Source organism: Capricornis sumatraensis, chromosome X, assembly GCF_032405125.1.
Source record: "Capricornis sumatraensis isolate serow.1 chromosome X, serow.2, whole genome shotgun sequence".
In the NCBI taxonomy this organism is placed as follows: Eukaryota; Metazoa; Chordata; class Mammalia; order Artiodactyla; family Bovidae; genus Capricornis; species Capricornis sumatraensis.
In genome coordinates this window covers 145,204,224-145,230,414 of record NC_091092.1, presented here as the reverse complement: position 1 = coordinate 145,230,414, position 26,191 = coordinate 145,204,224, and the positions used below count along the sequence as shown (strand labels likewise).

Below are 26,191 nucleotides of genomic sequence, written 5' to 3'. Positions count from 1 at the left end.
TACAGCGATATCGTATGATGTCTGTCTTTCTCTCTTTAACTTCACTCGGTATCACAAGCTCGAGGTCCTTTCATGTTGCTGCAGGTGGCCTTATTCCGTTCTTTTTTATGGCTGAGTAATATTCCACTTTGTATATGTGGCTCGTCTTCTTTGTCCATTCCTCTCTCCCTGGACGGGTAGGTTGCTTCCAAGTCTTGGTGATTGTAAATATTGCTGCTGTGAGCATTGGGGTGCATGTATGTTTTTTGAATTATGGTTTTCTCTAGAAATATGCCCAGGCGTGTGATTGCAGGATCATACGGTAGCTCTATTTTTAGTTTTTAGAGGAACCTCCATACTGTCCTGCACCAACTTACATTCCCACCAGCTGTGTTGGAGGGTTCCCATTTCTCCACAACCCCTCTAACATGTGTAGACTTTTTAATGATGGCCATTCTGACCTGTGGGAGGTAGTACCTCGTTGTAGTTTTGATGTCAGGCAAGCTGATGGCTTAACTCTGATTTTTAACTCCTCTATAAGAAGAGCTAAGCTGCACTGAGTGCTCATAGTCCAGGGCTAAGGGTTTGCGATGCAGGTCTCTGTCATCACTCATGGCAACCCTCTACCGCTATATGTTATGACCTCCAACTTGGAGGGGCTTCCCGGGGGGCGCTAGTGGTAAAGAACCCACCTGCCAATGCAGGAAGACCCTGGGTTCGATCCCTGGGTCGGGAAGATCTCCTGGAGGAGGGCATGGCCACCCACTCCAGTGTTCTGCCTGGAGAATCCCATGGACAGAGGAGTCTGAAGGGCTGCAGCCCATAAGGTCACAGAGTCAGACACGACTGAAGCAACTTAGCATGCGTGCACCCACTCAGAGGTCAGCAACCGCAGTGAGCAAACCAGGGACCCAGGACTTGGGACCTGGGAGCCAGACCCTGAACAGTTAATTCCCCATGACGGCAACTCTGTCTCAGGCAAGACCTAGGGTTCCGGCTGAGGACTGGAAAACCTTCTGTCTCACTTTGCCCGTCACAGTGGCACGTGGCATGATTCTTGCTTGTGGCATCAATCAGTGGAAGGGACAAATTCTCCAGAACGCAGGCGTCTTTCAACCTGCGTTCACACCCGTGGGAGGAAGGGACCGTCATTTTCACACTTCCCAGATTTCTGCTTTAAAATGACCGAACCCTTGACAGCAAGCCGCCCTCCCACCGATACACTCAATCTTGCTGTCTCCAGTTAGATAACAAAGTGCTCTTGAAAATGGCTTGCTTTCTGTATTTGTTTCATTTTCAGGAAGAATGTGGGGAAGCTTTGGAAATAAAACATTTCATTTATACACTACCCTGCAGCCCTCCACCGGTAATTCAGAACTATCATCCGATATAAATTGGTGTCATTATACCTGGAGAACCTCTGAAAGATAATATTTGCGGACCTCTGACTTGCAGCATGTGGTTCTGAAAGCAAGAATAATACAGCGGCGTTTGTTCCCACAGAAGATTTCACTGCAGAATTTTTTAGACGAGAAATATGTTAGACCTTTATAGGATCAATGTCATGAAACATCTAATGGCTAATGGGCTTTTCAGATGAGATTCTGGCGTTTAAGACCCAAATAGCATGAGATACGAGGGTGCCTCTCTCAGGGGGAAAAAGAACTGAAAGAGAATCAGAAATGCGATGCTTTTTCAGGTATCCGTGCGTGGGAGCATCAGCTAGATTCTCTGGGATTCTTAATCCCAGTCCAGTGGTATATGGTCCTCTTGATGAAAATGACCAAGTTATCACTCTAGGCGATGGATCGAAGCAATGGGTGGGGGCAAAGGAAATAGCTTATCCTGGTTGTTTGAAAATATTGGAATTTGGAGGAGATATCTAGGGAGGAGTGTGAAGATGAGGGAAGATGTGAGATATATTTTAGTAGAAGGATTCTGTGTAGTGTGTGCGGCTGCTGGGTTGTCTGGGTTTGAAAACAGCCTGCAGGGAAAACTGTCACAGGGGAATGTAGCTGCCTTGAAAGGCAGCAATCAACCAGGGGGATCTGGGATCAAATGTCCACCGTCCCCGACCCCTCTGCACAATCTGGTTTTTATCCCTTTTTCAGTAGGCTTTTTGTCAACACGAGTTGAATGCGGGATGACGATGTGTGGGAACCAACAGGGCATTTGAAAGGCATCTTTTAAAAATTAGCAGACAGTTTAAAGACATGTTTGCTTATTGTAATATTGTATCTTATTACTTTTTTTTTTTTTAAACAAGCCAAGCAGCTTGCCAGACCCCAGTTCCCCCAGTGTTACTTGCTCAGTCATGTCTGACTCTTTGCAACCCCATGGGCTGTAGCCCGCCAGGCTCCCCTGTCCATGAAATTCTCCAGGCAAAAATGTTGGCATGGGTTGCCATTTCCTTCTCCAGGAAGGGATCAAACCCGGTCCCTCAGCAGTGAAAACATAAAGTCCTAACCCCGGGACTGCAATTCGTAGTAGACTATGTTTCTTTGTATAGCAGTTTTAAGTTTACAGGAAAACAGAGCAGAAAGTAGAGAGAATTTTTCTATATTCATTTCTTCTGCACACGATTTGCTGTATTCTCTGTCTCTCTCTTTTTTCTTGATGTGGACCATTTCTGAAGTCCTTATCGAATTTGTTATGCTATTGCTTCTGGTTTTTGTTTTTGTTTTTTTCTCGTTCATTTGTCTTTTTGTAGAATCTTAGCTCCCCAACCAGGGATTGAACCCACACCCCCCTGCATTGGAAGGCAAAAGTCCAAACATTAGACCACCTTAGCACAGTGTGTGTGTTGCTTTTGATGAGCCAGTATTGATACATTCCGTTCAGTTTAGTTGCTCAGTTCTGTCCAGCTCTTTGCAACCCCATTAATATCAGTTAAAATGCATGGTTGTCGTTATAGTTCACTATTGGATTTGTGCCTTTTATTAGTCCCTCAGTCGTGTCCAGCTCTTTTTGACCCCATAGGCTGCAGCACGCCAGGCCTCCCTGTCCATCACCAACCCCTGGAGCTTGCTCAAACTCATGGCCATCGAGTCGGTGATGCCGTCCAACCATCTCATCCTCTGTCGTCCCCTTCTCCTCCTGCCCTCAACCTTTCCTGGCATCGGGGTCTTTTCCAATGGACCATCTATGGGTTAGGGCAAATGTGTAATCATTACAGTATCATACACAATAGTTGCAGCCATGAAATTAAAAGATGCTTACTCCTTGGAAGAAAAGTTATGACCAACCTAAACAGCATATTAAAAAACTGAAACATTACTTTGCCAACAAAGGTCCGTCTAGTCAAGTCTATGGTTTTTCCAGTGGTCATGTATGGAGGTAAGAGTTGGACCATAAAGAAAGCTGAGCACTGAGAATTGATGCTTTTGAACTGTGGTGTTGGAGAAGACTGTTGAGAGTCCCTTGGACTGCAAGGAGATCCAAGCAGTCCATCCTAAAGGACATCAGTCCTGGGTGTTCACTGGAAGGACTGATGTTGAAGCTGAAACTCCAATCCTTTGGCCACCTGATGAGCTGACTCATTGGAAAAGACTCTGATGCTGGGAGGGATTGAGGGCAGGAGGAGAAGGGGACGACAGAGGATGAGATGGCTGGGTGGCATCACCGACTTGATGGACGTGAGTTTGGGTGGACTCTGGGAGTTGGTGTTGGACAGGGAGGCCTAGTGTGCTGCGATTCATGGTGTGGCAAAGAGTCAGACACGACTGAGCGACTGAACTCAACTGAATACGATCCTTGTCCTCCCTGTTCATCCCTCCCTCATCCCCGGCCCCTGGCGAGCACTGATCTTTGTACTGTCTGCACGGTTTTGCGTCTTCCGGCGTGTCACAGAGCTGAGTCATGCCGTGTGCAGCCTTTTCAGATTGTCTTCAGATTGTCTTCTTTCACCTCTGTGTGTGTGTGCTGGTTGTTCAGGTGTTTCTGACTCTTTGTGACCCCACGGACTGCAGCCCGCCAGGCGCCTCTGCCCATGGGATTCTCCAGGCAAGAATACTGGAGTGGGTTGCCGTTTCCTTCTCCAGGAGATCTTTGCGACCCATCGCTGGAACGCAGCTCTCCTGTGATAGTCATATGCATCCCACTTTCTTCCATGGCTTTTCATGGCTTGATAACTCATTTCCTTGTATCGGTGAATAAATAATATCACATTGAGTGGCTGGACCACAGTTTAGTTTATCCATTCACCTACCAAGGTGCTGAAAGACATCTCGGTTACTTCCAGGGTTTTGGCAACTATAAATAAACAAGCTCTAAATATTTTTGTTGTTTTCATAGAAGTTGCCACGGAAGCCACATTTTTTCAGAAAGATATTTCTTCATAGCATTTTCCTTTATATTAAGGTACTTCTATATAGGTATATTCAAGAATACTTTCATTTGAAACAGAGGCGCATGGCTGTATGCCCTTTTTGTAAATACCAGTTACAGCACAAGGAAGTGAAACCCTGATCTGTGTCTTTTTATTAATACTTAGAAATTTTTACGTGCACTCAAAGGGGCATTCTTTTTTTTTTTTTTTTTTTTGTAAATTTTTTTTTCACACATTCTCTTTGCAGTTCTTTTTATTTTTGACTGGGCTGGGTCTTCGTGGCTGCACGAGCTTTTCTCTAGTTGCAGGGATGGGGGCTGCTCTCGAGTTGTGGGCTGTGGGCTTCTCATTGCGGGGCTTCTCTAGTTTTGGAGCATGGGCTGCAGAGCGCGTGGGCTGCAAGAGTTGCAGCTCCAGGGTTTTAGGGCGCAGGCTCAGGATTGTGGCACATGGTCTTTGTTGCCCCTTGGCATGCGGGATCTTCCCGAACCAGAGATCAAGCCCAAGTTTGATCCCAGACCACGGATCAAAGGCACTGACCAGCAGATTCTTTCCCCACGAGCCACCAAGGAAGGCCCCCAAAGGGTCCCTCTTCCTTCAGAGTGTATGCTGCTGCAGCTAAGTCGCTTCAGTTGTGTCCGACTCTGTGCGACCCCATGGATGGCAGCCCACCAGGCTCCTCCGTCCCTGGGATTCTCCAGGCAAGAATACTAAAGCGGGTTGCCATTTCCTTCTCCAGTGCATGCGTGCATGCTAAGTCGCTTCAGTCGTGTCCGACTCTGAGCAACCCCTATGGACAGCAGCCCACCAGGCTCCTCTGTCCATGGGTTTCTCCAGGCAAGAATACTGGAGCGGGTTGCCATTTCCTTCTCCATCAGAGTCTATGTGGGGGTTATATCTCTGCCTTGTTGCTCCTTCCTGTGCCAACTCATTAAACTAATTACCATTCTTGAAGTGATAAGCCTTAAATTAGTGTCAGAGTCCAATTACCCCAATCCTGGGCGCACAGGTGGTTTGTGGAGCTGAACCAAAGCACAGCCTAATAAACGTCTGGCTGGCGATGATTGATCACGGGAGACAACTCGCTGAAACAGTCCTGCGCATCTTATCCCCTGATCCTGAGGACGACGTTCATCTCCACGGCATGGCTTCCAGGAATGTTTATCGTACAGAATGAAGCACTGAGAGAGACTGAACGTCCTCTAGCCTGTGGCGTTGCAATCAGAGAGCAAGAATATGTCTAGTGACAGATGAATCGGATGTTGCTTTTGCATTGGAAATCATGTCTGCCACCTCCGGGGAGGGTGGACTCTGTATCTTTTTACCCCCCCTTTTTGGAGGAAGTCAGTCAGAGTGCAGTCCTCGGGGTGGCGGGTCTGACTCCAGGGGGTGTGTGATCTGTCTGCTGGATAGGATCACCCATATTCAGTTCTTGTCTTTTTAAAACATTTATTCATTTGGCCGATTACCAATATTCAGTTGTTGTCTTTTTTATTTTATTTTTTTAATTTTTAATTTTTAAATTTTGTCTTTTTAAAAAATATTTATTTGGCCAATTACCCATATCTGGTTATTGTCTTTTTTAATTTAATATTTATTTATGTGGCCAATTACCCATATTTGGTTATTGTCTTTTTAAATTTAATATTAATTTATTTGGCTGAGTAGGATCTTAGTTGCCGCACACAAGGTCACACAGGATGGCCGATGTTCACCGTGGCACGTGGTGTCTCCAGCTGTGACCTCTGAACTCTCAGCTGCAGCCGGTGGGCTCCAGTTCCCTCATCATGGATGGAACCCGGGCCCACTGCATTGGGAGCGTGGAGTGTCGGCCACTGGGTTGTGGTGGTTTAGTCGCTCAGTCGTGTCCGACTCCTTTGCAGCCCCATGGACTTCAGCCCGCCAGGCTCCTCTGTCCATGGGGATTCTCCAGACAAGAATCCTGCAGTGGGTTGCCATTCCCTTCCTCCAGGGGATCTTCCCGACCCAGGGATCAAAGCTGCATCTCCTGCAGGCAGATTCTTCACCACTGAGTCACTTAGGCCCTGGACCACCAGGGAAGCCTCTTCAGTTGTTACTTCTGCTGCCAAGGACACCTGGTGTGCTTGTAGAGTTCTGGTTGTGATTATCCTACACCGACGAATTGGACCTCACCCCAAAATGTGGGTCCCCCGTCAAGATGAATGATCCTTGAGCCACACCAAGACGATATGGAAAGGGTTGTAACTCCCACGTGACAAGACTTTCTGGACAGAGCAGGGTAGCTGCTAGGCTGCTGTGAAGATGGCTTTCAGGAGATGGGGAAAGGAGACAAATAAGCCGTTGTCGGGGGGTAGAAGCTGGCTCCTAGATGTGGGTTCCTGCATGTAGGTAGGAGCTGGTATGGTTTGAACCCCCCGTGGGCACTGAGGGAAGGAGCCCGTAGGCTTTCTTATAAGCTTGTTGGGTGCAAATGGAAGAGGCAGAGGTAAGGTCTAAATACTCTTTGTGCTTGCTGTTTAGTTCCTAAGTCCTGTCTGACTCTTTGCGACCCGATGGACTGCAGCCTGCCAGGCTCCTCTGTGGGATTCTCGAGGCCAAAATACTGGAGTGGGTTGCCATTTCCTTCTCCAGGGGATCTTCTCGACCCAAGGATCGAACCCGTGTGTCCTGCATCGGCAGGCAGATTCTTTACAGCTGAGCCACTTGAGAAGCATTTAAAGCTCTTAGCAGGCCTCAGAAAACCAACTCAGACCCTTTAATACTTCACAGTATAACTAATTGTATGCATTGGCCAAATGAAGCTAGCACCGTGGGACTATAAGGCATCTCTGTGGAAATTATAAATTAGATACTTGTAGCCTGACCATCATTTTCTTCTGATTTGAGAGTAGATGAGTGAGTTGAGTGAAAGTCGCTCAGTTGTGTCTGACTCTCTGCGACCCCCATGGACTCTACAGTCCATAGTATTCTCCAGGCCAGAATACCAGAGTGGGTAGCCTTTCCCTTCTCCAGGGGATCTTCCCAATGCAGGGATGGAACCCACATCTCCCATGTTGCAGGCAGATTCTTTACCAACTGACTTATGAGGGAAGCCCAGATGAGAGCTTCCTAATCAGAGAGGCTGTGTTTCAGCCCATTCTTCCATCTTCAGCTCGCTTCTGTTGTTTTTTTTTCTTATGAAAAATTTGAGGTATAAAGAGAGAAAAGTGCAGTCAAGCGCCATGTGTCCTGGGCCCGCCTTTACCAGTTGATGAAGTCGTGTCTGGTGTAGGGTCATCCGTGCTCCGTACTCACGTCCCGTCTTCCTGGACGACTGCGATGGAGAGAGGAGCTATCATGCCATGCCATGCATGGGTCTGTTCATCAGCCAGCTGTGCTGGCTTTGAGAGTCTGGGCTTCGGAATCAGACTTCACTCTTTCTTTTGGGTCAGCCACTTCCTAGACTTTCCTGGTGGCTCAGACAGTAGAGGATCTGCCTGTAATGCAGGAGGCCCGGGTTTGATCCCCAGGTGGGGAAGATCCTGTGGAGAAGGGAAGGGCAACCCACTGCAGTGTTCTTGCCTGGAGAATCCCATGGACAGAGGAGCCTGGTGGGCCACAGTCCATGGGATCACAAAGAGTCAGGCACCACTTAGTGAGTAAATAACAACAACAGTATGTCAGGGTTAGTCTAGAACATGCTGTTTGGGGAAAAAAAGATGAGGAAAAGAAAAGTGTGAGGAAAATAGATTTTTCATGATGGGCAGTTTTAGACCTGGGTATCTATGGTAACTATTAGAGAGGTCCTTCATCAAAAAGTGTTTATAGAGATGCTTCCTCATATAAGAGGAGCCCTGATGGTTTAGTTTTTTCCCAGATGACGAGGAAAGCTAGTAGGCTTCTTTTTCTTTAACTGGAGAATAATTGCTTTACAGTGATGAGTTAGTTTATGCTGTAGAACATGTCAGCTGTAGGGATATATATTATCCCCTCCCTCTCGAACCTCATCCCTACCCCCTCATCTGACTCCTCTAGGCCAATGGATTAAAGAGTTGTGCTACATATATACAGTGGAATATTACTCAGCCATAAAAAGGGAACAAGATCGGGTCATTTGTAGTGATGTGCATGAACCTAGAGTCTTTCATACAGAGTGAAGTAAGTTCAAAGGAGAAAAACAATGATCGTATATTAACACATACAGATGGCATCTACTACACTGTTTTAATGACCTCAAGACCAAGGCCAGCTGATGCTTGCAATAATCTTCCCTCTGTCTGCTAGCATGTTCCTCCAAAGGGCTCATAGTCTGTGAGCCTCGTTCCTCTAGAGCGCTTTATCGAGTCTCCCTGCAGGATTGCCCATGATGCCTAGAGGTTCAAATGATGCTTACAGATGCTACTTAATTCCATGGCTAACCTTTCTCCTTGTCTCTGCCAAGTGCCCAGCCACTGTGGGTCCTTCTGATTATGGCGCATCCTGGATTAGAATCCGCGTGGGCGGGAGGGCTCAGGGTGTAAGAGTGTTTCCTCCTCAGCATCACCAATTTCCAGACGAGTGCACAAGGGCAAATCGCCTCTGTCTCTTTTGTAAACATCGGGCTTTTTTAACCTTGAGTGTTTCCTCCCTTTCAGGGCAGATCTTGGATGTCCTCGACGAGCTGAAACTGGCTAATAACACCCTGGTGTACTTCTCCTCCGACCAAGGAGCTCACGTAGAGGAGGTGACCGTCAAAGGGGAAGTTCAAGGAGGCAGTAACGGTATCTATAAAGGTAAGAAATGTGTTCGGGTGGGCAATGCCCATGGTGTCAGCCCTGGACCCCCCGGCTCAGCCCTTGCTCACCTTCTTCCGACCTTGGAGGACCTTAGCCCTGTTCTTTTTTTTTTTTTTAATGTGCATATTTATTTATGTATTTGGGCTCTCCAGGTGGGTCAGTGGTAAAGAATCCACCTGCCAACCTGGAGACACAGGGGATGCGGATTCGATTCTTGGGTGGGGAAGATCCCCTGGAGGTGGAAATGGCAACCCACCCCTATACTCTTGCCTGCAGAAATCCCACAGACAGAGGAGCCTGGTGGGCTACAGTCCATGGGGTTGCAAAGAGTCGCACACGGCTGAGTGACTAACGCTTTCACTGTTTCACGTGATCTCTTAGATGTGACATGTGGGATCTATTGCTCTGACCAGGAGTCAAACCAGGGCCCCCTGCTTTGGCAGCACACTTTCTTAGTCCCTGGACCACCAGCAAAGCCCTCCAGGAACTCTTTAGTAACATGATTCACCCAGCCCTCCTGCATTCACTCTTATTTTCAAGTGGCGAGAAGCTGGAAGCTTGTATTCCTATATAAGAAGATGAGGTGCTTTTCCCCTATTTCCATGAGGGTATGGGCTGTGTGCAGAAAGTTGGTTTTGTTTCTTCATAGATGGTAGCCTCTCTTGAGATGCAGTCAGAGAGTAAATTTCATGTGCTAGCCGCCCCACCTCACCGCACATCCCCCCCATCCATTCATTCCCCCGAAGAGGGTCCTTTAGGTTCCAGAGCAGCTTAGCGGCTGTGGCTGAGATGTGTACATAAATCACAGTAATAGAAGTGGCGAGCAGGCGATACATTATTTACGAAAGCCACATACACGGTGGGATGGAGCCCCAGTTTGGGGACAGAGGACCCCCAGCTGATGACTCTGGGAAAGCCGGATGGAGCAGGGAAGGAGGAGGGTGTGGTGGGATTTCGTGATAATAGCTGAGTCTTCAGAAACACAAGAGGATGGTGAGGCTGGGTCCGAAAGAGAGGGTCAAAGGTCTGAAAGATGCCTGCTGGCTTGCAGTTTTCATACAATCTACAAAGCGTGCTCACTGCTGCTCCCTGTTTAGTTTTTAACTGGAGGATAATTGCTTTACAGTACTGTGTTGCTTTCTGCCCCGCATCGACGTGAGTCAGCCACAGGTATACAGACATCCCCTCCCTCTTGAACCTCCCTCCCACCCCATCCACCCCTCTCGGTTGTCACAGAGCCCTGGGTTGAGCTCCGTGACTCACACAGCACGTTCTCATCTATTTTAAACACGGTAGTGTATATGTTTCTATGCTATTCTCTCAAATCTTCTCACCCTCTCCTTCCCCCACCGTCTCCACAAGTCTGTTCCCTATTGCTGCCCTGCGAATAGGTTCATCAGTACCATCTTGCTAGATTCCATCAGTTCAGTTCAGTCGCTCAGTCGTGTCCGACTCTCTGCGACCCCGTGAACCGCAGCACGCCAGGCCTCCCTGTCCATCACCAACTCCTGGAGTCCAACCAAACCCATGTCCATTGACTCAGTGATGCCCCAACCATCTCATCCTCTGTCGTCCCCTTCTCCTCCTGCCTTCAGTCTTTCCCAGCATCAGGGTCTTTTCCAATGAGTCAGCCCTTCACATCAGGTGGTCGAAGTATTGGAGTTTCAGCTTCAACATCAGTCCTTCCAGTGAACACCCAGGACTGATGTCCTTTAGAATGGAATGGTTGGATCTCCTTGCAGTCCTAGGGACTCTCAACAGTCTTCTCCAACACCACAGTCCAAAAGCATCAATTCTTCGGCACTCAGCTTTCTTCACAGTCCAACTCTCACATCCATACATGACGACTAGAAAAACCATAGCCTTGACTAGATGGGCCTTTGTTGCTTTGTTGAAAAAGTAATGTCTCTGCTTTTTAATATGCTGTCTAGGTTGGTCATAACTTTCCTTCCTTGAGCATCTTTTAATTTCATGGCTGCAGTCACCATCTGCAGTGATTTTGGAGCCCCAAAAAATAAAGTCTGACACTGTTTCCACTGTTTCCCCATCTATTTCCCATGAAATGATGGGACCAGATGCCATGATCTTCGTTTTCTGAATGTTGAGCTTTAAGCCAGCTTTTTCACTCTCCACTTTCACTTTCATCAAGAGGCTTTTGAGTTCCTCTTCACTTTCTGCCATAAGGGTGGTGTCATCTGCATATCTGAGGTTATTGATATTTCTCCCGGCAATCTTGATTCCAGCTTGTGCTTCTTCCAGCCCAGTGTTTCTCATGATGCACTCTGCATAGAAGTTAAATAAGCAGGGTGACAATATACAGCCTTGACATACTCCTTTTCCTATTTGGAACCAGTCTGTTGTTCCATGTCCAGTTCTAACTGTTCCTTCCTGACCTGCATACAGGTTTTTCAAGAGGCAGGTCAGGTGGTCTGGTATTCCCATCTCTTTCAGAATTTTCCACAGTTTATTGTGATCCACAGAGTCAAAGGCTTTGGCATAGTCAATAAAGCAGAAATAGATGTTTTTCTGGAACTCTTTTGCTTTTCCCATGATCCAGTGGATGTTGGCAATTTGATCTCTGGTTCCTCTGCCTTTTCTAAAACCAGCTTGAACATCTGGAATTTCATGGTTCACATATTGCTGAAGCCTGGCTTGGAGAATTTTGAGCATTCTTTTACTAGCGTGTGAGATGAGTGCAATTGAGTCTGTCTATATACGTTAATATACTTGTCTTTTTCTTTCTGACTTACTTCTCTGCATACAATAGGCTCTAGGTTCATCCACCTCATTAGGGCCGACTCAAATGCATTCTTGTTTTATAGTTGAGTAACATTCCACTGTGTATGTGTACCGCAGCTTCTGTGTCCATTCATCTGTGGGTGGACATCTAGGTTGTTTCCGCGTCCTAGCTATCGTAAAACGTGCTACAATGAACATTGTAGTTGTTGTTCAGCTGCTGAGTCGTGTCCAACTCTTTGCAACCCCATGGACCACGGCACGCCGGGCTTCCCTGTCCTTCACTATCTCCCAGAGCTTCCTCAAACTCATGTCCATTGAGTCGGTGGTGCCATCCAGCCATCTAATCCTCTGTCGTCCCCTTCTCCTCCTGCCTTCAATCTTTCCCAGCATCAGGGTCTTTTCCAGTGAGTCAGCTCTTTGCCTCAGGTGGCCAAAGTCTTGACGCTCCAGCATCAGTTCTTCCAATGAATGTGCAGGCTTGATTTCCTTTAGAATTGAGTGGTTTGATCTCCTTGGAGTCCAAGGGACTCTCAAGATATTGGGGTTACGTGCGTCTTTTTCAGTTATGGTTTTCTCAGGGTATATGTCCAGTAGGCACACTGTTGGGTTGTTAAGGTAGTTCTATTCCTAATTTTTTAAGGAATCTTCATGCTCTTCTCCATAGTGGCAGTCATCAAGTTACATTTCCACCAACAGGGCAAGAGGGTTCTGTTTCATCCACATCCTCTCCAGTGTTCAGCATGTTGGGTGTGTTAGAAATGCTTTTCTTGACTCCTCGAAAGCATGTGTGACACTGTACTAGTACCTCGGTCGCTACTCTATCACAAAGCATTATCCCTTTGTCAAGTTCAGCTGAAATCAAGTTCACGCTGAAACACTGTTACTATATCGTGCTGTCAAAAAAATAAATTAAAGATGTGACTTCCTTCTAGCTATGGGGAATGGCGAAAACAACTTCAGAAGATTCAGATAGCTTGTTCTTAACGACTTCTCAAGGTCAAGGCAGCTTGTTTTCTAAAGCTGTGAAGTCACATGCATTCCTATGATTTGTGCAAACACAGGGGAATCACGCCATTTAAACTCATCGATCAAAAGAGCATCCTCTTCTGAACAATACCGATGTCACGTCTTAATCAGAACTGCTCAGAAAGATCTGTACTGTTTAAGCTCAGTGATCCGCTGGTATTCCCCAGTCAGGTCTGTCTCACTGGTCCACCGTGATAGAATGGCTGTGATCAAATCACCTTACCAGAGTTCAACAGCAAATCCCTCTTCATCAGAGGAACACAAGATCCTGCTGTAGTCTGCATTTTTAAAAATTAATATTCTGGGTTTGAAGGGATAGTGACACTACTAGTTTTCCCTGTCATTCTTTTGTAAAATTGAAATATAGTTGGATTAGTGGAGGAGGGCATGGCAACCCACTCCAGTATTCTTGCCTGGGAAATCCCATGGACAGAGGAGCCTGGCGGGCTACAGTCCACAGGGTCACAAAGGGTCGGCCACGACAAAGCGGCTGAGCAGACACATAGTTGGTTTACAATCTTCTGTTAGTTTCAAGTGTACAGCAAAGTGATTCACGTGTACACATGTATATATATATTTTGTTTCAGATTGTTTTCCCTTATAGATTATTGAAGACTATTGAGTGGAGTTCCCTGACCTATATAGTAGGCCCTTGTTGATTATCTGTTTTATATATAGTAGGAGAAGGCAATGGCACCCCACTCCAGTACTCTTGCCTGGAAAATCCTATGGATGGAGAAGCCTGGTGGGCTGCAGTCCATGGGGTCGCTAAGAGTCGGACACGACTGAGCGACTTCACTTTCACTTTTCACTTTCATGCATTGGAGAAGGAAATGGCAGCCCACTCCAGTGTTCTTGCCTGGAGAATCCCAGGGACGGGGGAGCCTGGTGGGCTGCCGTCTATGGGGTCGCACAGAGTCGGACACGACTGAAGTGACTTCACTTTCACTTTTCACTTTCCTGCATTGGAGAAGGAGATGGCAACCCCCTCCAGTGTTCTTGCCTGGAGAATCCCAGGGACGGGGGAGCCTGGTGGGCTGCCGTCTATGGGGTTGCACAGAGTCAGACACGACTGAAGCGACTTAGCAGCAGCAACCCCAAACTCCTCATTTATTCCTCCCCACCTTCCCTCTTTGGTAAACATAAGTTTCTTTTCTTTTTTTTAATATGTCTGTGAGTCCATCTCTGTTTCATAGATAAGTTCATTTGTACCCTAATTTTAATTCCATATGTAAGTAATATCATATTTTGTTTGTTTTTGTCTGGCTTACTTCAGTTAATACGATCATCTCTAGGTCGATCCAAGTTGGTGCAGATGGCATCATCTCATTCTTTTGCACGGCTGAGTAATATTCCATTGTATGTATGTATATTTTGTTTATCCACTCACCTGTCAATGCATACTTAGGTTGTCTCCATGTCTTAGCTATTGTGTATAGTGCTGCTGTGAACATAGGGGTACGTATATCTTTAGTTTTCTCTGGATGTATGCCCAGGAGTTGGCTTGCTGGATGCTAGGATAGATCCATTTTTAGTTTTTTAAGGAACCTCCAAGGTGGGAGGAGAAGGGGTCGCCAGAGGATGAGATGGTTGGATGGCATCCCCAACTCAATGGACAAGAGTTTGAGCAAACTCTGGGAGTTGGTGATGGACAGGGAAGCCTGGCATACTGCTGTCCGTGGGTTTGCAAAGAGTCAGACGCAACTGAGCGACTGAACTGGACTGAACTGAAGGCTGTTTTACACAGTGCTGCACCAACTTATATTCCCATCAACAGTGCAGAAGGGTTCCCTTTACTTCCCACCCTCCCCAACACATCATATTTGTAAACTCATTTTCACCTTTTCCCTAAGATACCCTCCCCTAGCTGGGACCAGAATAACCGAAGATTCCCTTAGAGTTTAGCATTTCCAGCTACTTCCTCGTAGCTGAAAATTCCCCAAAGTCCTGGATTGAGAGCATTATATTCCTGGCCCTGGCTTCAGTTTTGTTCCTCTCCAAAGTCAAGGTCACCCAGCAGGCGGCTGCCCTGTCAACCCCCACCTCCCTTCTACTCTGCCTAAAGGCAGGTAATAAATGCCAGTGGAGTGGATAAATTAACCCTGTGTGTAGATAATGTCTGCAGAAACATTGGTTGCCAGGGGTGGGGCCTTAAAATCATGTTTTCCTGTGTGTGCAAGAAAGGAGGCTTTCCAAATTTCCTGGGTCCTGGATGGAGGCTCCTGCAGTTGCTGGGCCTTGAAGTGCACGTTCTGTAAGGAGCTGATGGGCTGGAGTCCAGGTCGCTTCTGAGTTTGGCTTCTCCTTGCCTCATACAGTCAGACAGCTTTCAGAGCAATGGATACTTTCATTGGGAAAAAAGAAATAAGAGCAAGAAGCTCTGGTAGTTTATTGGGAGGTGGTTATGTTCACGTTCATCATTCAGCCCATGGACTGTAGCCCACCAGGCTCCTCTGTCCATGGGATTCTCCAGGCAAGAATACTGGAGTGGGTTGCCATTTCCTCCTCCAGGGGATCTTCCCCACCCAGAAATCGAACCTGGGTTTCCTGCATTGCAGGTGGAGTCTTTACTGTCTGAGCCACCAGGAAAGCCCCATTCAGATTTTGGCAAATAGTTTCATCAGCTTCCTGAGAGTGAGCAGTGCTGGCCGGCCTCGCTACTGGCGGGACTTGTGTCCTAGGAGTTCACTGGGCTTTTCCTATTTGAAGGAAGCTCATATGTTATCCCCGCTTAGCAGTTCAATCCTTCGGTTCAATTCCACTGACAAGCTTGCATTTATTGAGTCTACACAGTACGCCAGGCACGGGGTCTCTTCTAAAGCATCGTGGCAATGAATACAGGGTCTCTGACCGCTAGTAACTCCTATTCTTCTGCGGAGATGGAGCTCAAAGGACATGGTGTCAGATAACAAACTCGACAGGAACCTCTGAGAAGGGGCCAGTGGAGGTTGCTCACCCAACCTGGAAATTGAGAGAACCTCCCAGGAGATGTTGGCCTTTTGCAGGCTGATGTGTGGAAGTGCTGGCTGGCAGGGAGGAGAGGTGGAAAGTTCATTCCAGGCAGAAATGAGATGCTCCTGGGGAGCAAAAAGGCAGCTCAGTGTTGCTGGAGATGAAATTGTGTGCAAGAGCTATTGTGTGATGTAACTGAGGAGAGGTATCCTGCATCTCCATTAATGCATCCAATAGAATGAATAGATAGATGGGTGCATAGGTAGATAAATAGATACATATGTACCCCACTCCAGTACTCTTGCCTGGCAAATCCCATGGACAGAGCAGCCTGGTGGGCTGCAGTCCATGGGGTCACTAAGAGTCGGACTACTGAGCGACTTCACTTTCACTTTTCACTTTCATGCACTGGAGAAGGAAATGGCAACCCACTCCAGTGTTCTTGCCTGGAGAATCCCAGGGACGGGGGAGCCTGGCGGGCTGCCATCTATGGGGTCGCACAGAGTCGGAGATGACTGAAGCGACTTAGCAGCAGCAGCAGCAGCATGGATGCATAGTTGAATATAGATGGGTGGATGAATGCATAGATATAGGTGGACGGATGGATAGACAGATACCGATGGATGGGTAGATATAGATAGAAAGATAATAGATAGGTATGGATAGGTAGACAGGGATCGATGAATGGGTAGATAGATATAGGTGGATGGATAGATATGGATGAATGGGTAGATATAGGTAGATAATAGATAAATAGATATGGACTGATAGGTCGATACAGATCAATGCATGGATGGATACCTATAGATGGATGGATGGATATAGATGGATGAATGGATGGAAAGAAACAAACTAAACGTGTGTGTGTATATATACATGTATATATGTATATGTATATATATGTATGTATGTATATGTATGTATATATATATGTATATTTATGTATGTATGTATGCAGTTATTTCCATTTAGGTAGTAGTTAAAGTTGGAGGTCAACACTATCACCCAAATCTGGTATGAGGAAGTGCTGAAGGAGTGACAATAAGGATGAATTGAGGAATAATACAAAACATCTCATGCTTTTGGCTGGTCTGACTGGGTGGATAGAGGCTAAATTCCTTGAGGAATTAGGACTCCTGGGCTGAGACTCGGTTCCCTGTCTTTAGAACTGGAATGATAGGATTGTCCTTGTAGGAACCACGTAGAGCATTGTCAACGATGATTTGAAAGGCTGTGTGCACAGAGTGGCTCCTAAGTGCCCTTAGTGAGGGCAGGGTTGACGGTTACGTAACAGTGTAAGACCAGAGTGCAAGACCGCTGTTGGAAGATGCATTCTACCCATATCACCTGTATCCCCAGAACCGAGAACAGTGCCTGACATGTTGTCGGAAATGGTTTTTTCAGGGACTTCCCTGCTGGTCCAGTGGCTAAGACTCTGACCTCCCAATGCAGGGGGCTTGGGTTCAATCCCTGCTCAGAGAACTAGACCCCACATGTCAAAACTAAAGAGGTGGCATGCTGCAACTAAGATCTGGCGTGGTCAAATAAATAAGTAAATAAATATTTTAAAAGGAGTGATTTTTGAGTCAATATGTAAGTGAAAAAGAAAAACACTTGAGCTCGGGTTTCAGGGATCAGTGAAAGTGAAAGTCGCTCAGTCGCATCTGACTCTTTGCGACCCCATGGACTATACAGTCCACGGAAATCTCCAGGCCAGAATACTGGAGTGGGTAGCCTTTCCCTTCTCCAGGGGATCTTCCCAACCCAGGGATCGAACCCAGGTCTCCCGCATTGCAGGCAGATTCTCTACCAGCTGAACCACCAGGGAAGCCCAAGAATACTGGAGTGGGTAGCCTTTCCTTCCAGGGGAATCTTCCTGACCCAGGGATCGAACCCAGGTCTCCCGCATTACAGGTGGATTCTTTACCAACTGATATACCAGGGAAACAATAGGATCAATGGTTTAACTCAGTGAAGAAAGCCATGGAAGAGCATGATTGTGTTGGAAAAAATCCATTGATACTGGCAACGGATTGGATATGGGGTTTGAGGAAGAAGAAGACATCAACCATCATCAGCCATCAAACCATCATTATGGTTTGTAGCTGGTGTGATTGGGTAGGTAGAGGTTCCCTTGAGGAATTGGGACTCCTGAGCAGAGACCCGTATTGGGTTGTTGTCTGAAGAGGTGTATGGGGGGTCATTTGGGAATAAGATGTGTTGAGTATAGAAGGTGAGATGGTAGGTGATTCAACAAAAGAGACAGCAGAGAGAGTGACAGGGAGATGAGAGATAACCAGGAGAGAAGACGGTCCAGGGAAGAACGTGGTCTGTAGAAATGGATGCTGAGAAAAATCCAATTCTGCTGGAATTCCAGCACGTCCACTAGCTTTGTTCATAGCATTTCTTTCCCGAGGCCCACTTGGACTGTAAGATCAAACCAGTGAATCCTAAAGGAAATTGATCCTGGGTACTCACTGGAAGGACCGATGCTAAAGCTGAAGCTCCAAGACTTTGGCCACCTGATGCAAAGAGCCAACTCATTGGGAAACACGCTGATGCTGGGAAAGATTGAAGGCAAGAGGAGAAAGGGCATGACAGAGGAGGAGATGGTTGGATGCCATCACTGACTCAATGAACATGAATTTGAGCAAGCCCCAGGAGATGGCAAAGGACAGGGGAGCCTGGCATGCTGCGGTCCATGGGGTCGCAGAGATGGACACAACTTAGTGACTGAACATCAACGTGAGTTCAGTCCCTGGATCAGGAAGATCCTAAGTGGCAGTGCTCTCCAGTATTCTCACCTGGAGAATCCCATGGGCAGAGGAGCCTTGTGGGCTACAGTGCATGGGTTCGCAAGGAGTCAGACACAACTAGAGTGACTTAGCACACGGGTGCAGTGAAGATTGTGGCGGTCAACGAGGATGTCAGGTTTCCAAGAAGATCGTGGCAAGTGAGATCTAACGTGTAGATGGAGGGCTGATCTTTGTAAAGATTGCAAGTATAATGTTTATACTGGGTTATGCATAACCGAATCACTTTGTCGTATGCCTGAAACTAATACAACATTGTAAATCAACTATATTCCAATTATTTTAAAAAAAAAAGAAGAAGAGCCATGTTCAGCAGACTATGGCAGTTGAGCCAGATGCGGTCTGATGGCTGATTTGCTAGATCAGGATTTCCTGAAATAAAGCCATCTTCATTTGCTGGAGTCTGGCCCTGCTGTTTCTGAGCTTCTGAGAACTTGGGCAAAGCTCCAACACTCCGTGAAATAGTGCCGTCCCCTCCCCCCACCCCCCGCCCAGCTCTTGAGAGAGAACACGTGTCAACCCTTGGCTCAGATAATTTTGCTGTTTGATGTCTTGCTTCAATCCTCACCATCAACTTTTCAAACCAGGTCAGTCATTTTAAGGGTGTTCCGCAGTTCCTCACCTCTCCTCTTCCTCAGTGGTGTGAGCGGACAGTTGTTCTTTATTTTTGCCCTGTTTGGCGGTGGCTAATACTTTGATAGAAGCTGGGCAGTTTTGTGCCCTGTCCCGTCTATGTCTGGTGGCCTTTTAGTCTCCTGAATGAATACATCGAGGAGGAGAATGGAAGCTAGAGTCTCTTGGATGAGGTGATGCTCGGATTAGTTACATTGGTCACATGCTTCCTTCTTGTTGTTTACTCGCTAAGTCGTGTCCCACTCTTTGTGACCCCCGTGGACTGTAGCCCGCCAGCCTCCTCTTGTCCATGGGATTCTTGCCTGGTGAATCCCATGGACAGAGGAGTGGGTTGCCATGGGGTGGGTTGCCATGCCCTCCTCCAGGGGATCGTCCTGACCCACGAATCGAACCCTCCTCCTGGGGATCTTCTGGACCCAGGGATCAAACCCGCATCTCCTGTCTCCTCCACTGGCAGATGTGTTTCTTACCACTAGCGCTACCTGGGAAACCCCACATACACACTGCTGCTGCTGCTGCTGCTAAGTCGCCTCAGTCGTGTCCAACTCTGTGCGACCCCAGAGACAGCAGCCCACCAGGCTCCCCCGTCCCTGGGATTCTCCAGGCAAGAACACTGGAGTGGGTTGCCATTTCCTTCTCCAATGCATGAAAGCGAAAAGTGAAAGTGAAGTCGCTCAGTCATGTCCGACTCCAAGCGACCCCGTGGACTGCAGCCCACCAGGCTCCTCCGTCCATGGGATTTTCCAGGCAAGAGTACTGGAGTGGGGTGCCATTGCCTTCTCCCACATACACACTACTATATATAAAAGAGATACCAATAAGGGGCTCCTTTATAGGACAGGAACTCGACTCAATACTCGATAATACCCTAAGTGGGCAAAGAATCTGAACAAGAATAGATATATGTGTGTGTATAAGCAAATCACTTTGCTGCGGATCGGAAATGAACCACCCTCCAATAACATTTTTTTTTTTTTAAATACCCAATGCTCCATGCCTGTCCCCTCCTACTGGGAGAAATGGAGACACTGGAGCTGTAGCTTGGTCATTTAATTTGGGTGTGCGCTCTTTAGCGCTGAGCCACCAGGGAAGCCTCTGCTTCCTTCTGGTTCACACCAACCCAGGGAATCAGTGTTATCTAGGCAGGGAGATGCCTAAGAGGAGGAGAGAAATGAGAAATGGATTATTTCATACAACTCTCTGCCCAGATGAGGGAAAAGAGTGGCAAGCATACGCTCCTGCCACTCAGAGGCATTTGACCTGCCGGGCGGCAGTATTCGACAGAGACAGAAATGGAAGTCTGGCTTGGAGACAGGTCTTAACAAGACAGCTCCTAACAAGAGTCTCAGAGTGAATGGTGGAGGAATTTTGCAGAAAGACTGACTCAGTCATCATCCCTTTGTGATTCCCCATCAGGACCGAGTACCAGCAGGACGTTAAACGTGCGAATTTGACAGTGACTCGACCAGGGTTTTACATTTAGACTGTCCTCTTTTTTCTGTTCAGGCATTTTCAGAAAAAAAAAGAATCCAGCCTCCATCACTGCTTTTGTTTCTTGTATCTTCCTTACAACCTCCCCGCCTCGCTCTGCTAACCATCTTTCTCCTTCCCTAGCCAACTCAAAGGCTGTTGATTGGGAGCCGGGGTTCCCCCAGGCAAGAGGCATCGTCTGGGCTTGTCCTTGGCCCCCAGTTTTGCACAGCATGTTTTAAAGTCACAGGGTACTGCTCTGGGCAGGGGGGAAGCAGCGTGTCTGTTTTTCCATCCATCCGTGTGTTCTCTGCCAGAGGGACCCAGTAGCCCTGGCCTCTCTGAGCCCAAGGCTTCCATGTTTCCATCTGTCTTCCCCAGGGTCTGTGAGTGGGAGGCCTTGCTAAGCACCTTCTGTGGACATTGTGACCCGCTCCCGGCTCCTCCCTGCAGCCCCTCCTGTTAGCCCTGTCATGCTCTGCTTAGTTACTTTTGAATTGCTTCCCAGGTAGCTCTAGTGGTGAAGCATCTGCCTGCAATGCAGGACGACCCAGGTTCGACCCCTGGGTGGGGAAGATCCCCCTGGAGAAGGAAATGGCAACCCACTCCAGTGTTCTTGCCTGGAGAACCCCATGGACAGAGCTGGTGGGCTACAGTCTGTGGGGTCACAAAGAGTGGACCGAGTGGCTAACTCTATAACTGTGATGAAAATGCTGCTCTTGGTGCTCTCCTGCCTTCTGGGCTGCGGGTCCTAGTCCCGTGGAATACTCACACCTTCCTTGTCTGTAACGTGCAGCACGGCACGATTGATCCGTGCACCCATGGGCATAGAACCCGTATTTTCACTTCCCGGGTCTGCCTTGACTAGTTGCCACTGCTTTGGTGCCTCCGAGCAACCCAACTGGATGATCTTATGGCTGTGCAGGTCCAATGTCCAGAATGGGGCCGCGAGGGCTGAAATCAGGGTGTTGGCAGAGCCGCGTTCCTTTATGAAGGAGCTTCCCTGGTGGCTCAGAGGTAAAAGTGTCTGCCTCTAATGCGGGAGACCTGGGTTCGATCCCTGGGTCGGGAAGATCCCCTGGAGAAGGAAATGGTAACCCACTCTAGTATTCTTGCCTGGAGAATCCCTTGGACAGAGGAGCCTGGTAGGCTACAGTCCATAGGGTCGCAAAGAGTCGGACACGACCAAGTGACTTCACACTCACTCACAGTGAGGGAACGCCTACTTCCTTGCCTCTTCCAGTGGCCAGAGACCAGCTGCCTCTCTTGGCTTTGGGCAGCTCTCTGCATCCTCACAGCTCGTGACGTAGCATCCTGAAACCTCTCTCACTGCAGCTCTGACACCAACGCCCCTGCCTCTCTCTTTCCCGTAGAAAGACCCTCATGATTGTATTCGACCCACTCACAGAGCCTGGAATAAACTCTCCTTTTGTCATATAAGGTGCCATTTCCCCGGATTGCATTTGGGGACATATGGGGGCTCCACTGGGCTTCCCAGGTGGAGCTAGTATTAAAGAATCCATCTGCCAGTGCAGGAGACACGGTTTGATCCCTGGGCCTCCAAGATCCCCGGGAGGAGGAAATGGCAACCCCCTCCAGTATTCTTGCCTGGAGAATCCCATGGGCAGAGGAGCCTGGTGGGCTACCATCTGTAGGGTTGCAAAGAGTTCGACATGACTGAGTGACTCAACACAGGGGCAACATTATCCTGGCTTCCACCAGTGGTAAAAACTAGAAACGGAACTGGAACCCCGTGACTTCAGAGTCAGTGTTGTGAGTCTTTTTTTTTTTTTTTGTCAGTCTTGGTTGCTGCAAGATTTCAGCATCCCTGGTTACAGTCATCATTCGTATCCACCATGCAATGCTGGCCGTGTGTCATGCGTGTAGTCACCGTGCCATATATTCCGGGTTGGCTGAAAAGTTTGCGGGAGACCTGGGTTTGATCCCTGACTTAGGAATATCCCCTGGAGAAGGAAATGGCCACCCACTCCAGTACTCTTGCCTGGCAAATTCCATGGGTGGAGGAGCCTGGTAGGCTACAGTCCATGGGATTGCAGAGTGGGACACCACTGAGCAACTTCACTGGAAAAGTTTGAGTTTTCTGTGACATCATATGGAGAACTTGAACAAACTTTTTAGCCAACCCTATATATATATGTATATATGTATGTGTATATATATGTGTGTGTGTATATACAAAACATATGTTATCATGTGTTATATATTATTATATATATTATATATAGTATGTTATATTTTATATATATTATGTATACTAGCCTAAGAATTGGTGCTTTTGAACTGTGGTGTTGGAGAAGACTCTTGAGAGTCCCTTGGACTGTAAGGAGATCCACCCAATACATCCTAAAGGAAATCAGTCCTGAGAATTCATTGGAAGGGCTGATGCTGAAGCTGAAACTCCAATACTTTGGCCACCTGATGTGAAGAACTGACTCACTGGAAAAGACCCTGATGCTGGGAAAGATTGAAGGCAGGAGGAGAAGGGGATGACAGAGGATGAGATGGTTGGATGGCATCACTGACTCAGTGGACATGAGTTTGAGTAAACTCCAGGAGTGGGTGATGGACAGTGAGGGAGGCCTGGCGTGCTGCAGTGCACGGGGTCACACAGAGTCGGACACGACTGAGCGACTGAACTGAACTGAATGTTAAAATTGTATATGACTTTATATATATTATATAATAATTAAAAGTATATATAACTATATATGTTATAATATATATGAATATATATTAAATATATCATTTATATATAATTATAGATAACTATATACTTCATAATTTATATATAAATTATATAATGTTATATATTATACTTATATATGACTTTATATATATTATATAAAACTATTATAATTATATAACTATATTTTATAATGCATATATAAATATATATTAAACATAATTTATTATTATATTATAGATAACTTTATATGTTTCCAGTATGCAATTATCTGTTATATATTGCATATTGTTATCATCATATATAACTTTATATATTGTATATATTTTCCATCCCAACCGGCACAATGTAGTTTTTAGTGATTTCCTTTACTTCTGGCTGTGCTGGGTCTTCATGGGTACCCGGGCTTTTCTCTGGCTGTGGAGACTGTGGGCTGTTCTCTCGTGACCAGGCTCAGACTTTTTGTTGCAGGGGCTTCTCCGGTCATGGAGCGCGGGCTCCAAGTCACTCGGACGTCAGTAGCTGCAGCTCCTGGCCTCGGTCATTCCGGCCCCCGAGCTTTAAGCTCAGGGTCAGTACTTGTGGCTCACAGCCTTAGTTGCTCTGAGGCATGTGGGATCTTCCCAGATCAGCGGTGGAACCCGTGTCTCCTGCTTTGGGGGGCAGGTTCTTTCCCACTCATGCCCCCAGGGAAGCCGCGGATACCATGAGATTCTCGTCCCATCCCTGTCGTCAAAGCACTTAGTTCTTCCAGACTGGCCGCCCCAGGTCGAGTGCTGAAGAAGGTCCTGCTGGCGAGTGTTGGAAAGACTGATCTCCCTGGTGCATCTCCTCCTGTGTTCCAGGGGGAAAAGCCAACAACTGGGAAGGAGGCATCCGGGTTCCCGGCATCGTCCGGTGGCCGGGAGTGATCCGGGCTGGCTTGGAGATTGATGAGCCCACCAGCAACATGGACATCTTTCCCACGGTGGCCAAACTCGCGGGATCTCCGCTGCCGCAAGACAGGTACCCTGACTCTCAGCTCCCTGGGATGCTCTCACTCAGGTTGCGCAGGCAAGAGAGCTCTGGTTCACCTGCTCTGTGGCAGGCTGCCTGCCACTGGACCGGTTATCCTTCCACGCCCAGTTATGGAACTTACCAGTGAGTCAAGGGGCTTCCCTGGTGGCTCAGCTGGTAAAGAATCCTCCTGCAATGCAGGAGACCCCGGTTCGATTCCTGGGTCAGGAAGATCCCCTGGAGAAGGGGATAGGCTACCCACTCCAGGCTTCTTGGGCTGCCCTAGTGGCTCTGGTGGGTCCAGCAATGTAAGCATGGCCCTGTCCTTTCCCTGATCCCAGGGGAGAACGAAGTCCGTGGCCTGACGGGGATGGATGCTCCGTTTCTTGGTTTTGCGTTGTATTCTTTCATTCAGAATTTATTTCCCTATCGTGTTGGATCTGCATTTCTTTTTAATCGGAGAATGATTGCTTTATGATGTTGTGTTGGTTTCTGCTGTACCACAGTGTGGATTGGCTATAAGGGTACATATACCCCCTCCCTCTTGAGCTTCCCTTTCACCCTCATCCCTCCCCTCTAGGTCATCACAGAGCCCCGCGCTGACCTCCCTGTGCCATAGAGCAGCTTCCCACCCGCTGTCTATTTCACACACGGTTGTGTATATATGTCAGCAGGGCTCTCTCGATTCATCCCATCATCTCCTCCCCCTTCTGTGTCCAAATCTGTTTTCTCCATCTTCATCTGTATCCCTTCCCTGCAAATGGGTTCATCTCTACCATGTTTCTGGATTCTGTATATGCATCAATATTTGACAGTATTAAGTCAGCTGATAGTATTCGTATCCGCTGACTTAATTTCTTCTAGTCTGTGGGTCCATCCGCATCTCTAGGAAAGATCCAATTTTGTTCTTTTTCATGGCAGAGTAATATTCCATCGTATGCATATCCCACTTCTTTATCCATTCACTTGCTGATGGACAGCTGGGTTGCTTCCATGTCCTGGCTGTTGTAACTAACGCTGCAGTGATCACGGGAGTACGTGTGTCTCTTACAATTGCGATGGGCTTCCCTGGTGGCTCAGCTGGTAAAGAATCCGCCTGCAACGTGGGGGACCTGGGTTCAATCCCTGAGTTAGGAAGATTGCCCTGGAGAAGGGAACGGCTACCCATTCCGGTATTCTTGCCCGGAGAATTCCATGGACTGTATGGTATATGCCCAGGAATGGGACTGCAGTCTTTAGCTGAGCCTCCCTCTTCTGGCATTTGATGGACTTTCTCTCCCTCTGTCTCTCTCTGTCTCATCGGCTTGCAGCAGGGCAGCTGGACAGAGTAACCCCTCTCCTCTCATCACACATGCCTCCTCCCAACCCCACCCAGCAGCTCTTTGCTGCAGCAGCACCGAGAAAGACAGCTGGCTCCTCCATCAGGCCTGTTTCCCCAGCATGTCTTCATCTAGCAGGTTCTAAATGAAACATCTTTCTCTTCTATTTAAATACAACTTCTGATGACATCGCCAACAGTTTCTCCCTAAGTGTTATGACCCATCTGAAGAGTTCTGAGTGAGGCGTGCTGAATAATTGTTTTCCTTAGTCAGGTGGCAGGCGATGGGGGCACACGGGCCACAAATCTGGTTTAAATTCAGCTGCCGCGGGAACCCAGCAGAGACTGGAACACAGGGACGAGAACAAGAGCTCGGCCAGAGCTGAGTCCAGGCGGAGGTTTGCTCAGCTTCCTTGTGTGCAAGCTTGCTTCACTCTGACCTTTTTTTTCCCAAATTTCTACACTGGGTATACCTTCTGCCCAAAGTGTGCCCACACC

General features: G+C 47.6%; 1 protein-coding gene across 1 annotated transcript in view; it reads left to right on the top strand.

Moving 5' to 3' along the window:
* STS (steroid sulfatase) overlaps window positions 1–26,191 on the top strand; it is an 86,045-nt gene that overhangs the window by 34,578 nt on the left and 25,276 nt on the right. The window contains exons 6-7 of the mRNA XM_068963334.1: window positions 8,902–9,039; window positions 24,225–24,384. Coding sequence (XP_068819435.1) covers window positions 8,902–9,039; window positions 24,225–24,384 — 298 coding nt within the window. The remainder of the gene's footprint in view (window positions 1–8,901; window positions 9,040–24,224; window positions 24,385–26,191) is intronic.